The following is a 14,568-nucleotide window of genomic DNA, read 5'->3' on the forward strand; positions in this document are numbered from 1 at the left end:
AACTAAAGTCATTATGATCTAAAGCCCAAATAGTGAATACCCTTTTATTTAACTCTTAAAATACTTAAAGAAACTCAGTTGGTTAGTGGGTACAATTTACATTGAGTTTGGTATTATACTTAATGTATTTGGCATTTTTTTCACCATTAGAGATACTTTTATACTGTACATTAAGTGTATTTTCTGATGTTGAGGGGAATTTTTGTTGGATTTTCTCAAAAATCAATCAAAAAAATATATAACTGATAATTGAAGACTCTAATGTTTTGGGGTTTTTTTGTATTGCGAGAGATGGATTTGCAGTTGACTGGGGTCCATTCCATAGCCAACTCGCTTCTTGCCACATGTAAACTGGAATAGGGTCCAACCTTTTTACAGTAGATTATACTCTAATGTATTGTGCTTAATTACAGCAAAATGCTCTATTGGTTTTCAACATTCATTACACATTAAAGTCATTCTTTGAACTGCAGAAAAAAATTATGCACTTAAAGTGATTAAAAAAGTTTCCTTAAGAATGCTAAAACTTGTAGATCCATCTCAATGATGGGAAGAAGGAAATCATTTGTGGGTCATTCAATATTTTAGCTGTGTAATTTGACAACTGTAAATTGTGGCATTTGCTACTAAACGCAAGAATTCATTGTGGCTTTTGCATTATTAGCTTCTGTGTGTGTGTGCGTGTGTGTGTGTGTGTGTGTGTGTGTGTTTGTGTGTGTGTGTGCGTGTGTGTGTTTGTGCGCGTGTGTGTGTGTGTTTCTGTGCGTGTGTGTGGTGCGTGTGCGTGTGTGTGTATGTGTGTGTGTATTTATTTATGTATTTATTTGTTTTTTTATTTACTTATACATTTACTACATTGTGTTGCTTTAAGAGTGGAATGAAATGAAAGGTAGAAATACTAAGACACTAAGGTGATGAAATCTTGTCTTCAGGACCTGAAAGTTTTATTGCACTCCCATTTGCTTCAGTTGTAAGATGTGATGGATTGTGGTTTTTATTGAGAGAGACAAGTGATTTTAGGAAGACTGAGGGTTCAAGGAAAGAGTGAAAGAGGTAGAACTGCCTTTTTCTCTGTGTCACAGTCATTTCTGTCTTTCCTCAGTCTCTTCTCATGTGTCTCGTTCACCCATGCTCCACTTTTTCTTGTTCATTGTTTCATCTTTTTATTCCATTTTAAGTTTTTGACCCTGTTCATGCTTTATTTCTGCTGACACTCTCTTAATCTCAGTCTAACATTCTGGCATGCTTTTCATCTCTCTCCAATGGGTTTTTGTTGTTGAGCTCTTCTTATTTTCTCTTTCTCATTGCCCAAAGGCCCAATAAATTAATTACGGCACATATTATAGATTATTATCACCTCCTTAACATCTTGAACAGCATTTGTGATGTATTGTTAGATTAAAATGGAAGTATTTTACATTGATGTGCTCATTAGAGTCGTTTTAGTGCCGACTTAAATATTTCATCTGGGTTATATTCAAACTTGAGCCAAAGTGGACCAAACTACACCAGAGTTTGCTCATCTAACATCTGAGACCACTCCAAGTGATTGGTTTGTGTTCATCAAGTTTCCAATAGTCATTAAGCAACAGAACATGTGCAATAGTGCTGAAATGCAGATCTCAGAATTGCACAAATGATGTAGAGTGACTTATACAACTATGAATACAGCAATAATAGCACAGCAGCAAAGTGGTAAAGTGTCACCATGGAATTGAAAGTCAACTGTTGAACACACCAAGATGGATGGATGTTAAAGTAAAAGAAGCTATTGAATATCTACTGGTTTTGTGTGCATTATTTACAGTGTGCTACTCCAAAAAGTGCCCATTTTCCATTTATAACCAATCCAGCGCTTAACAAATAATCAAACTAAACTTACACTTCAAATATCACAAAACATTACTACAAAGGACAGTATCTAAAAGATGAATGTTTTTACAACAAAGGCGGTTGCTGTTAACCACCTTGAGTTTGATGTAGTAAAAAAGAATTCATAAGACTAAACTGCACATACTTTTCAGCCTCAGGGGTTGCAACAAAATAATTCTGAATGAATAATAAAATACAAAAGGACTTCTAATTCCTAAGAACATGGTACTCTGGAACATCTGAGAAAGGGAAACTGGTATTTCCACTTGAGCAAAGTAAGAAACTGTGGGAGTCTTCAATTTCACTCACATCTGAAAGAGTGACACACGCATGTGTCATGTCATGTTTTCAGCAGATTGACGACTCATCATGTGTCCACCAGAGAATCTCTTTTTCAAGCTGGAAAGACAGTCTCTATTTTGAATTTGTGTAAACTAAACACAAAAATATTAACTTTTGTTACTCCGAGCTATTGGCAGAGTGTCATATAGTGTCAATAATGGTCCAAAAAACAATCTCACAGCACAGTATGCATTCAAATTTAAAGAAAAAGATCCACCAGAATATATTACCGCAGGAAGTTGATCAGAGCGCATTCCCAGAACAAGGCAGCCACACTATTTGCAACATTAATTGTTAATGGTGTTATACTCATATTAATCTCTATTTCCTCCTTTTCAGAGTCTCCCATTGGTCAAATGCATCCACCATACGGCAGTGCCACCCCGCAAAATAACAGTAATCTTTTGGTCATCATTGTGGTTTCTGTGGGAGCCATCACTGTGGTCGTAGTGGTTATTGTGGCCCTCATCTGTACACGACGCTCCTCCGCCCAACAGCGCAAGTAAGATATTGATTTCATCTTTGACACGTCACTGTGCATCTGTGAAAGTAAAACAGCAGATGGCAAATGATAGACCCTGATTGTTTTGTATACTGTAGCGATTTCTCCTTATTGTAGTTGCAGACTCAATTTTTATACATAGTATATAGCACAGTTGTCAAACTCAAGGCCCGAAGGCCAGAAACGGCCCGCCACATCATTTTATGTGGCCCGCGAAGATAAATTGTGCATCAAATTCATGTCATTACTAGAATTGCAAATTGTCTTCACTTTTAATAATATCTGGGGGTTTTTAATATTTGACCAGTTTTTACTCGTCTGATTTGAAAACGAGTTATTTCTCAGTTTGTTTTGTAGCTTTTACTGTATATAATATGAGGTACTCATACATTTATTTGGGTTGACAGTCATAAGGGCCCTCCGAAAGAAGCTATGACAACAATGCGGCCTGCGAAAAAAATGAGTTTAACACCCCTGGTATATAGTATATCTAAATCCATATATATATATATATATATATATATATATATATATATATATAAATGAGTTTAACACCCCTGGTATATAGTATATCTAAATCCATAATATATATATATATATATATATATATATATATATATATATATATATATATATATATATATATATATATATATATATATATATATATATATATATACATACACATACATATATACACACAAACGCACACACACACACACAAACACACGCACACAGGTTCTGCTCAACAATGATCTTGGCCCACTTTATTTATGATGGATGGAAATATCTGACGGACTATATTCTTGTTAACATGAGGGTATTTGCCTTCAGGCACAATATGATGTATAACTGTAGCATGTAAAATTCAATGATATGCATCATCCAGGGCCAGGCAATAGCCCTACAGGTTCCTGGGGTCAACTGGCTGAACATATGATAATTCATTACTATATATGTCCAACACCTAAATGATTTATACCAAGGGCAGAACAAGACTTCAGTCCACAAACATAATGATTTTTTATTTCATATAATGTTTTACATGCTCACATTCAACCAGTCTTCGTGAAACAGTTTTGAGAATATGAAAATCAGCTAATTAGCTCGTTGCAAGCAATAGGTAATGCAGCCACTTGTTTATTTTTGTTTTAAATAGTAAGTTTATGACACTATCAGTGGAATTCAGAAGGGAATCTCCTTTGACGCTTGTTAGGGCTAATTTATTGTAAAAATAGATTTAATAAATGTTCTACCACTGTGTGTAGCCCAGTACCAATTGGGACTGCGGACTGGTTAAGAGCCCGTCATGAAAACAATTTGAGAGGTCCACCCAACATATTTCATCTGACTGTTACTCGGTTCATATTTTTCTAGACTCACTGACCTCTCTATATGAACTTAAAGGTACCCTCGGATTCTGTTGTTTCCATAGTGAAGCAGTAAATTGTGATTCTTTCTTTTGTCAGTTTGACCCTGCAAGTGGCAAGCAGGCTTCAACAGCTCTGTCCATTGTGTTTCTTCACCATGTGTTTTTTAATACGTGCTGCATGTGTTTTATTTGTAAATCGGTATTTACTTGTCCGATATCTTTCGTGCAGCAAGGGCAAGGGTTCAAATCTGCTAAGTCTTGCCATTATATTAACAGTTATTTTGGGGGCACATTTTCAGTCAGCATGGGTGAGCTTTTCAACTCCATCCATGGCTCTAATGTCTACCACGGGTAGCAGATACTGTCCCTCCAACACTCTGGAATTCTCCATGCCAAGAAACATGATCCCGGCGGAGATAAGGAGGAAAAGAAGAAGCTGTAGGGCTGATGTCAAACACACACACACACACACACACGCACACACACACACACATACACACACACACACACACACACACACACACACACACACACACACACACACTGGGAGCGAGAAAGAAGCGAGATTGAGGGGGACAGAGAGGGAAAGAGAATGTGGTTTTCTCACAATAGGTAATGCAACCCTGGGCACATAAAAAGAGCCGACATTGAGCTTCAGCCATCTGTGTTTGGCCATTCAACATACCTCAGGACTTCTCACATGTCAATATTGTGGTGCTGTACATCCCTCCCGCCCCAACTCTGCTGTTGTGCATGAACGCGTCCACATCAACATGTCTGTGCTGCAGACAAAGCACCTAGAGGCCCTCATCATCATATCCGACAACTTCTATCATGAATCTCTCTGGCACACTTCCCAACTTCACGCAATGTATGGATTGATGTAGAAGTTGAACACTAGACCTAAGTGTGCTAACATCAGAAATGTATACAGTGCACGGGCACTACCGTGGCCCCTCTTAGATGCTATGATCACATCAACCACATGAGAAAAACATGAAGATATGGGGTCTCATTTATCAATGCTGCAAATGTGCAAAACAGGGCTAAAAGATGCGTATGCAACTTCTGTCAGGAGGCAGACAGGACAACCAAGTGTGTCACAGTTTTTTTTATTGTTTTCAAGGGAAATGGACGAAATAATGAGCATTGACAGGTTCAGGTGATTGACTTGGCTGTCTTTTCATTTATTTTGGTTTTGTTTTATTTGTGACCCTAAAAAGCCGAAGAGGGAAAAAAGCCCAATGCTTGCCAAGCACACCACGAGCAAGATCATCCGTTCCCCCTCATTTGACATCAAGATGTCCTGTAGACAATACTTGGTTCTGATGAATTTGAGTCGTTCTCTTAATTTTCTAGTGTCAATACTAATGGAAGGTCCATAATTCTCTGCGTTACTCTTAGCTGCCTGTGTCAGACGAACAGGTGTGGCGCATAAATCAGCCTTGCGTCCGAATTGAATCGATCCGAGTCTATATGTCACTTTCAACACTTAAGGAATAAATATTATCAATGCTGCGTATGCACCAAACACGCAATGCAACACAATGCCCTGCTTAAAAGATTACCGTAATTGCCGGACTATAAACCGCACCGGATTATGAGCCACACCAGCTAAAATTCAGGGATATTTCTTTTTTTTTCTTACATAAACCGCACCAGACTATAAGCCGCACGTGCACACAAGTTTTTTACAAAGAGAGACAGTACATAGAAAGCCTTTTTAACGTTTTAATAACATACTTGAACATGTCTTTCTAAACATTGCCTGTGACGCAGCAGTAGTACCGCAGCAACGCGGAAGTGTGCACGCGAGTTATTAGCAAAGAAAGACTGGACACAGAAAGTTTTTTTTTTAAAGCTTTAATAACATACCTTAACATTTCTTACAAACACTGCCAAACACTGCCTGTGACGTGGCAGTAATACCGCAGCAACACGGAAGTAACAGCAAAGTGACTGAGACGCGGCGGTAACGCGGCGGTAACACAGCAGCAACACAGCAGCAACACGGAAGCACAGCACTAACAGGGCTGGTTAAAAAAAACATACCAGTAAAAGTAAAAAAAGAGCCGTCTTCATCTTCCTCCTGTGCATTGAAACCATCGAAGTCTTCCTCCTTAGTGTCCGATTGGAATAGCGTTAGATATCCTTCGCCTCACACTTTCTCAGTCTCTCTTTTGTCGTCGGTTTTATGCATTTCTTCGAGTGTGAAGAGGGTCTGTTCATGCCAATCTTATTCATACACGAAGCGCTAAATTACATTAAACTAGCGAGCGACACGTATAGCTCAAAAGCGGCATCATATGCATTTCTTTTATCCCCCATAATGACGGTTTGTGTATAAAAGCTTCCTGTCTTTGTGTGAATGCGGGTGTGTGCGTGATGCGCGAGAGACGATCACGTCTTCTTCGGCGCATTATCTCTTCTTCGTCTGGCTCGCTCTTGCTTCCTGCTAGAGCGCCCCCTGGAGACCGGAGGCCGTAAAAATCCATAAGTACGCTCCAGAGTAGATACAAGATAATGTCATCAACATCGACTGCCTTTGGCTTAAAAGCGGCATCATATGCATTTCTTTTGTCCCCCATGATGACGGTTTGTGTATAAAGGCTTCCTTTCAGTAATGTCCGTCTTGATCGCGTTCTGCATGATGCGCGAAATGTAAACACAAACTAGCACGTCTTCTTCGGCGCATTATCTCTTCTTCGCCTGTCTCGCTCTTGCTTCCTGCTAGAGCGCCCCCTGGAGGCCGGAGGCCGTAAAAATCCATAAGTACGCCGCGCCGCTGTTTAAGGTTCAAAGTAACCTTCTGAATAAAATGCATTAAAAGTTCACATTCATTACAACTTGTTTTTGGTGAGCAAAATGTCAGAAGAATTGAATTTAAATGCTGATTGATTGGGTTTTAATACAATGCAGATGGTCCAAACAGCGCCACTGCTATGGGTAATCTCTGAGTGATATGGCAGAGTAAGAGAAAGGGTTTAGAGCACAGGTGTCAAACTCAAGGCCCGGGGGCCAGATACGGCCCGCCACATCATTCTATGTGGCCCGCGAAGACAAATTGTGCATCAAATTCGTGTGTCATTACTAGAATTGCAAATTGTCTTCACTTTTAATAATATCTTTTTTTTTTAAATATTTGACCAGTTTTTACTCGTCTGATTTGAAAACGAGTTATTTGTCAGTTTGTTTGGTAGCTTTTACTGTATATAATATGAGGTGCTCAGACATTTATTTGGGTTGACAGTCATAACGGCCGTCCGAAAGAAGCTATGACGACAATGTGGCCCGCGAAAAAAATGAGTTTGACACCCCTGCTTTAAAGCATTAAGAGTTTGTTTTGTAGCTTTTACTGTATATAATAGTGTTAAGAGTCATAGTGATCAAGTCATCACAAAAATCCCGAAAAAAATATTATATAAGCTGCACCTGACTATAAGCCGCAGGGTCCAAAATTTTGGAAAAAAGTCGCGGTTTATAGTCCGGAAATTACGGTAACCTTTCAAAAAGAAAAGAAAATCTGCTATAACTCATCCGTGCACACAATTTGGAAATCAAGTGAATTGTTGTGATAGTGTATTAAAGATTATGACTCACACATCCTCTTTCATTAAATATCAAACTTTAATCGTTGAGTAGATACAGTTTACACAAATGTTCACTTTGTCTTCCTTTTAAAGTGCCCTTCAGGGATAAATAGTGTTGCGTGTGGGGCTGGCTCAGCTTCCTATGAGCAATCAAATTCTGGTAACACCCGAATTTACTGCTCCCAAATATAGAGAAACAACAAATATTAATTTCTCTGTGGAAAACCCACTGCAATCCAGACTGTAGTCAAGTAAAGTGTTTTTTCCAACAAGAAACTCTGAATGACCCTGAATTGAAGACTACTGAATGAGAAAGAGTGTGCCTTCATCTCAGGTTATAAAGAGGAGCTACAAAGAGTAAAACGGGAGCTCAAGTTCAGTATCAGGATGTGCAAAAACGACTGCAAGCAGACTGGAGAAATAAATGTCTTAGTAAAAAATAAGAGAGGTATTCAGCAAAAAGAACCATATTCTCTTCTGTGTGAACCTTGCACTTTCAGAGTATTATTAGTCAGTCGGTCAGAAGGAATTTCCACATGCACCCGACATGAATGCTCACCTTTTTTCTATTCTTATTATTTATAATGATCTGTAGGAAGCAGCACTTACTTTTTGAAGTGAAGCCTAGTTACAAAGTACTGTACTATTGACTTGAAAATATTTTTGTTTTATATATGTTTCATGATAATTGTTCTCTTATGAATTTATTTTAATTATTATGCCTGGTGTGCAACTTGTAAAAAGCATACAGTACCAAGGTTCTTCTTGTGTCATATAATATTCACAATTTTTTCAACATGGATCCACCCAGTTGTGCTTTCTCATGATCAATTCACTTTCCCACTTTACATTCCATAAGTCCACATCAAATGATCATTTTTTACGTGGTGCTGCCCTTTTGCAGGAAAAGAGCAAGCCATAGCGCCAATAAGAGGAAGGGCAGTCAGAAAGATCTACGACCTCCTGACCTCTGGATCCATCATGAGGAGATGGAGATGAAGAACATTGAGAAAGCTCCCAGTGTGGCCGCGTCTGGGCACGATTCTCCCATCCAGTCATGCCAGGACCTTCCCCAGGTTGCCCACAGCCAATCAGAGAGCCAGATGGGCAGCAAGAGTAGCCACTCAGGTGCAGGTGACATGTGTATCACATTTTGCACATCAAATCTTAGCTGAAGATAGCTTAAAGAATATATAGCAGACTGTTTTAACATTACAGGAGCAGACGGAGACGAAGCATCAAGCTGTATTTCTACTCTGGAAAGATCCTTGGCTGCCAGGAGAGGAACACGAGGCAAAATGATGATTCCTATGGATTCCCAACCAAGCAACACACGTATGTTCTGTTTTGCAACTTTTCTTGGAGTTCATTTAATTGTTACCAAAAAGATAGAACATAGTAAATCCCTTAGTTGAAAAATAATTTATGCTGGAATGCAGTGAGGACAAACTCCCATTTGACATTATTGTTTTGCAACTTTTCTTGGAGTTCATTTAATTGTTACTTAAAAGATAGAACATAGTGAGTACCTTAGTTGAAAAATAATTTATGCTGGAATGCAGTGAGGACAAACTAACATTTGACATTATAATATAAGGGATAGAAAGTCACAATTATCAAAAAGGAGCATTTGACTCGTTGAGGTTAAATTATTCCACCTCCGGCCCTCCCTGTGTGAAGTTTGGATGTTCTCCCCGTGCCCGCGTGGGTTTTCTCCGGGCAGCCCGGTTTCCTCCCACATCCCAAAAACATGTTTGGTAGGCTAATTGAAAACTCCAAATTGTCCCTCAGTGTGAGTGCGAGTACGAATGGTTGTTCGTCTCTGTGTGCCCTGTGATTGGCTGGCAACCAGTTCAGGGAGTCCCTTGCCTACTGCCCGATGACTGCTGGGATAGCACGCCTCCGTGGGGACAAGCGGTATAGAAAATGGATGAATGGGTTATCAAATATCACATTTCATCATGTAATCAAAATTTGTATCATCGGGTTGAACACCCTGCTTTATAAAGACTTAGCCAAAATATTAAGTACACCTGATTAACAAATGAGATCCAATTCAATAGTTGCATGAAAAGCTCTGAATTATTCTTGGCAGTAGAAAATAACTCATATTTTTGTTCCGAGTGGTATAGTAGTGCAAATAATACGTTTTAAAGTCCCATACCATCTTCAAAAGCATGGCTCGGGCGACGGCAATGTTTTCGAATATTTTTCTGTCTATTGCATTTTCCCTTGGTTCCTCTAGTTGGAGGATGTAATTACATGTTTTATTGTTATTTTTATGAATACCCACTGGTAGTGTCAGAAAATGTCTGAGACGATTCTTGATTGCTTTTGTATTAACGGTCATTATTTTCTCTCATTAATTTTTAGTTTCTCTATCTGGGATGTAGAATATAATATTAATTAATATGTTGATATTAATATTTAAGTTTACATTGTTGACCTGCGTTTCACATCCACAATTGTATTTTCTGTTTAAGTATGTAACTCGCATTGTAAGACATTATTTGATTAAGAAGTAAATAAAAATAATGATAAATAAAAAATAAAATAAAATAATAAAAATATCTGCTGTGTCTGAGGAACTGACCAGTGGTGTCACCTAGCTGCAAACTCACATGATAATACTGCTGACGTGAGCCTTCAGGCCAATCATGATGCATATTCTGAATCACTGCCCACACTTCTGCATCATCAATGCTTTCTTCCTTTATTTGTTCTGACTTTGTGCCTGGCTAGGTAGCTTTGACCATGTTAACATGAGTCTCATCTTCATCTCGAGACATAACAGAAATCAACATTGGCACTTAGGAAAGGGCATCTATGTGTATGCATCTGCCGCTAGTTACGGGGACAAGAAATTATTTTTTGTTGAGTGATTGAGGCAGTAAATCCTTGATGATTTCTCATTCCATATTTTCTATTTTTTCTATTTTCTATTGGCAACAAGCATATGGGGCTTCCAATGAGCTCATTTGGTCTTTGGTAACAGACTAGTTACATTTCAACTAGTTACATTTCAACACATTTTTGTGTGCCAGTGTGTGTGTGTGTGTGTGTGTGTGCGTGTGTGTGTCTGTGTGTGTGTGTGCCCGCGTGTGTGTGTGTGTGTGTGCGTGTAGATTAAAAAAAAAAAAACACAACAATGCAGCCCTAAAATAATACATGAACACTGTCTTTAGGTGACATAGTACAATAGATGCTTTTTAACACGGTAACAAACCTCATTAAAGTAGTACAACAGCTTAAGAGTGACACAGTAATCAAGCATCTATGTAAGATATTATATATCACATAATACCGCTCTAGGTTACACAAAACTCCTTTGTTAAACTGTTAAACAGAAAGCAGGGCCAGAGGTAACAGCTTCTCACTAATACCAATATATGATTACACATTATCACAGCATTTTACTGAGTAATCTTGATATTACGTCACACCTTTGATGATTATTAAAAGGCAGCATAGTAGGAGGACGATATCACATTGTGAAAAATGTAAAGACTAACATGGGTCTTCGTTAAAAAAGTAACTCAGCTCGGTATGATGTTGCCACAATGTGCTTTAATGCTGTAATATATCTGTGACAAGGTTAATTCAGTAATATAGCACCTATTGCCGTTTCTATGATACAGTTAGACAGCACCATAGTTACAGTAAATTCTGTAGCTATTCCCAAGATATTCGCAAGATCATAGCTGGACGGTAATTTGAGAAGAAACATTTTACTCTTGAATGTGTTTCTTTATGTTGCTCTGCACAAAGCTGCCAAGTTTCTAAATGTATTCAACCATGCCCATGACACTGACATGTGAGACTGTCAATTTCTTCTGCAACATTTCATCCCCAAGGTTAAGTGATATAGGAAATGGGTAGATGGATGCTTTTCTGTCATTTACTGTCACAGAGCTCTTAAAATGTATTATGCATTCACAGCCCGGTGAGTGACAGCATTGGTTATGGCCTTGTTCACAGTTAATGCCTGTTAATCCTAATCATGTTAACAGTTTCTAAGTTCAAATACTGTGAATAAGCTTGATTTCACCTTTTTACCTTAAACAGCCCTATAAATTTCAATTTTGCTGACATGATTTACTTGCCTCAATTCCTTCTTGCGAGCTCATTTCATACACCTATCTGCCAAGTTTCAGTCTCCATGGAGCAGATGATCCGTTTGTCATTTCTCTGATGATTGTTTGTCACCTAAGTCTTTTCCACTTTCAAATTCTGTTAGAAACTGTGTTGCTCCTGCTCTGCCTGTGTATCTGCAAGGATTCCTGTCCTACTGTATCTTATTTTAATTGTCACCATCTTGTTTTGCTGTTGCACTCTAATGCTGTTTTAAGAAATGCAATCAGGTTATAGCCCCATGTTGTTATTTTTGTAATGCGTGAGTCAGTGGGTGACTTACTTAGTTTTTGCAACGTGACATGCCATACTGACTATTCGTGTAAGTGTGCATTTGATATGTGGGTCACCCAGATATAGGAAGGCCTTCAGGCTTCCCACACAGAACTTTTCTCAACCTCCCCCTGCTCTTATTCATTTTGTCAATCCATTGCTATCTTTTTCTGAAAACTAAACTTCTGTCGGGGGGAGTGTATGTGTGTGTGTGGGGGGGGGGGGGGGCATTGCATATTCTCTCTTTTCGATGAATGTCAGTCATGACCCTGTGACTTTGTTTTATGTATTTATTATTATTACCGTATTTGCCGGTGTATTGGTCGACCTTTTTCGATCCAAAATCGACCGAAAAAAATCGACCTCGACTTATACACCGAGTCATAAAATTTAACTTCGTATTCATCGCTTCAAATGTGATGGTAACCAAGGCCGTTTCTCATGCATCTCATTGTGCGTTGCACTTAGAAAATTTGAACCGGGCGGCGTGCGCGAGTGCGCGGCCCGCTGGAAGTCGAATGAGGCGCCGCGACCACCTCCGCGGTGCTTATAAACAGCCGATCCGCTCGGCGGGGGCTATTTTCGGCCACTTGGCTCGTGCGCACGGCCTCCCGGATGTGCCGGGCGGGTGCGCGAGCTCGCCGGCCGCTGGAAGTCGAATGAGGCGCCGCGACCACCTCCGCGGTGCTTATAAACAGCCGATCCGCTCGGCGGGGGCTATTTTCGGCCACTTGGCTCGTGCGCACGGCCTCCCGGATGTGCCGGGCGGGTGCGCGAGCTCGCCGGCCGCTGGAAGTCGAATGAGGCGCCGCGACCACCTCCGCGGTGCTTATAAACAGCCGATCCGCTCGGCGGGGGCTATTTTCGGCCACTTGGCTCGTGTGCACGGCCTCCCGGATGTGCCAGGCGGGTGCGCGAGCTCGCCGGCCGCTGGAAGTCGAATGAGGCGCCGCGACCACCTCCGCGGTGCTTATAAACAGCCGATCCGCTCGGCGGGGGCTATTTTCGGCCACTTGGCTCGTGCGCACGGCCTCCCAGATGTGCCGGGCGGGTGCGCGAGCTCGCCGGCCGCTGGAAGTCCAATGAGGCGCCGCGATCTCCTCCGCGGTGCTTATAAAGTGCCGATCCGCTCGGCTTGGAGCTATTTCCGGCCTCCCGTTGGTGCCGGGCGGCGTGCGCAAGCTCGCCGGCCGCGATCTCCTCCGCGGTGCTTATAAACAGCCGCATGCGCACGGCCTCCCGGAATTTGAACACATTTCGTCAATAAATTTAGCATATTGAATTTTGAAGTTTAATATAATGCAACAATTGAGCTCGACTTATACAAAGGATATATCATAAAATCGTAAATTTCCGTCGAATTTTAGGGGGTCGACTTATACACCGAGTCGACCTGTACACCGGCAAATACGGTAAGTCTTGGAAGCAATTTGTCAGTTAACCCTGTAAATGATCACCTGCTATTTGATTCAAAGCATTATATCGCCTGCACCTTAAATTTTACCAGCTTTTCATGAGTCTAAAATCTATCGTTTAGCATCAACTTTGCTGATGCGCTGGGCGGCTGGGGTATCTAACAAATTCACAAATACGTCGAACTTGCATTGGTACAATAATAAAATCACAGCCATTTTACACTGAACGCACTCTACCAAAAGAGGGTCCCTTATGTTTCTCAGGTTTATACATATCTGTGATGTGTTCTTTTCTTTTCTCTTTTCTTCTATCTTCTGTTTCCAATATGTCACATTTTGTCTTCCATGCTTAACTCTTTAACCTTTCAGTGTCCCTCTCTGACTCTTTCTCTCACTCATACAAAGGAATGCATAAATCTCCATTAACCTGCAGCTTCCCCACTGCTTCACCCTGATCAATAATCTCAGTCAATAACACTATTGATGACCCTTGCTCATCTGTGGTCATCTTGCTGCTGTAATCAAACTCTGCTTCGTTTAAAGTGATCATGCAGTAAACCTTACACAAGACACAAAGATGCACACAAATACAACCACACACAAACACGCACTAATCTCTTTAAAGCTGCTGATCACAGCCTTGCTGCATTCAGATAATCAATCATTTCCAATCAATACATGCATCGATCAGAGTTTAGTGGAATCAGACCTGGAGGCCAATAAACCTCTCTGCCTGTCCTTTACAGGGTTATTGCAAAAGCTTTTTGGGTATAATATTTTTTTACTGTTTGAAACTTAGTTTTCAAAAATATTTTTTCATGACATTGTATTTCATGATTTTGAGCCATTGCAAATGGCACCCAAGATGTCTTCATTGTATAACAAGTCCAACTTTATTGTGTTATTTTTTGTGTAGCACCATTTTTATAAAAATAAAATCCAACACAAAGTGCTTGAACTAATAAAATTTTAGTATACATTAAATTATACAGCTTTCAGTTCAGCGGGTAATAAAATAATCAGTGTTACTACAATTACAATTAAAAAAAAAAAATATATATATATATATAT

At 39.9% G+C, this 14,568-nt stretch overlaps 1 protein-coding gene across 6 annotated transcripts in view; it reads left to right on the forward strand.

The window, feature by feature from the left end:
• dcc (DCC netrin 1 receptor) overlaps window positions 1–14,568 on the forward strand; it is a 249,177-nt gene that overhangs the window by 203,474 nt on the left and 31,135 nt on the right. For 4 of the 6 annotated variants that reach the window (XM_088391099.1, XM_088391101.1, XM_088391102.1 and 1 more), the window contains exons 23-25: window positions 2,554–2,716; window positions 8,583–8,812; window positions 8,897–9,013. In XM_088391099.1, the coding sequence (XP_088247225.1) occupies window positions 2,554–2,716; window positions 8,583–8,812; window positions 8,897–9,013 (510 nt within the window). The remainder of the gene's footprint in view (window positions 1–2,553; window positions 2,717–8,582; window positions 8,813–8,896; window positions 9,014–14,568) is intronic. The other 2 variants (XM_088391100.1, XM_088391104.1) reach the window with 1 other exon arrangement.

The sequence above is a fragment of the Syngnathus floridae genome, chromosome 12, assembly GCF_059516105.1.
Source record: "Syngnathus floridae isolate MCC-2025c chromosome 12, RoL_Sflo_1.0, whole genome shotgun sequence".
Classification (NCBI taxonomy): Eukaryota; Metazoa; Chordata; class Actinopteri; order Syngnathiformes; family Syngnathidae; genus Syngnathus; species Syngnathus floridae.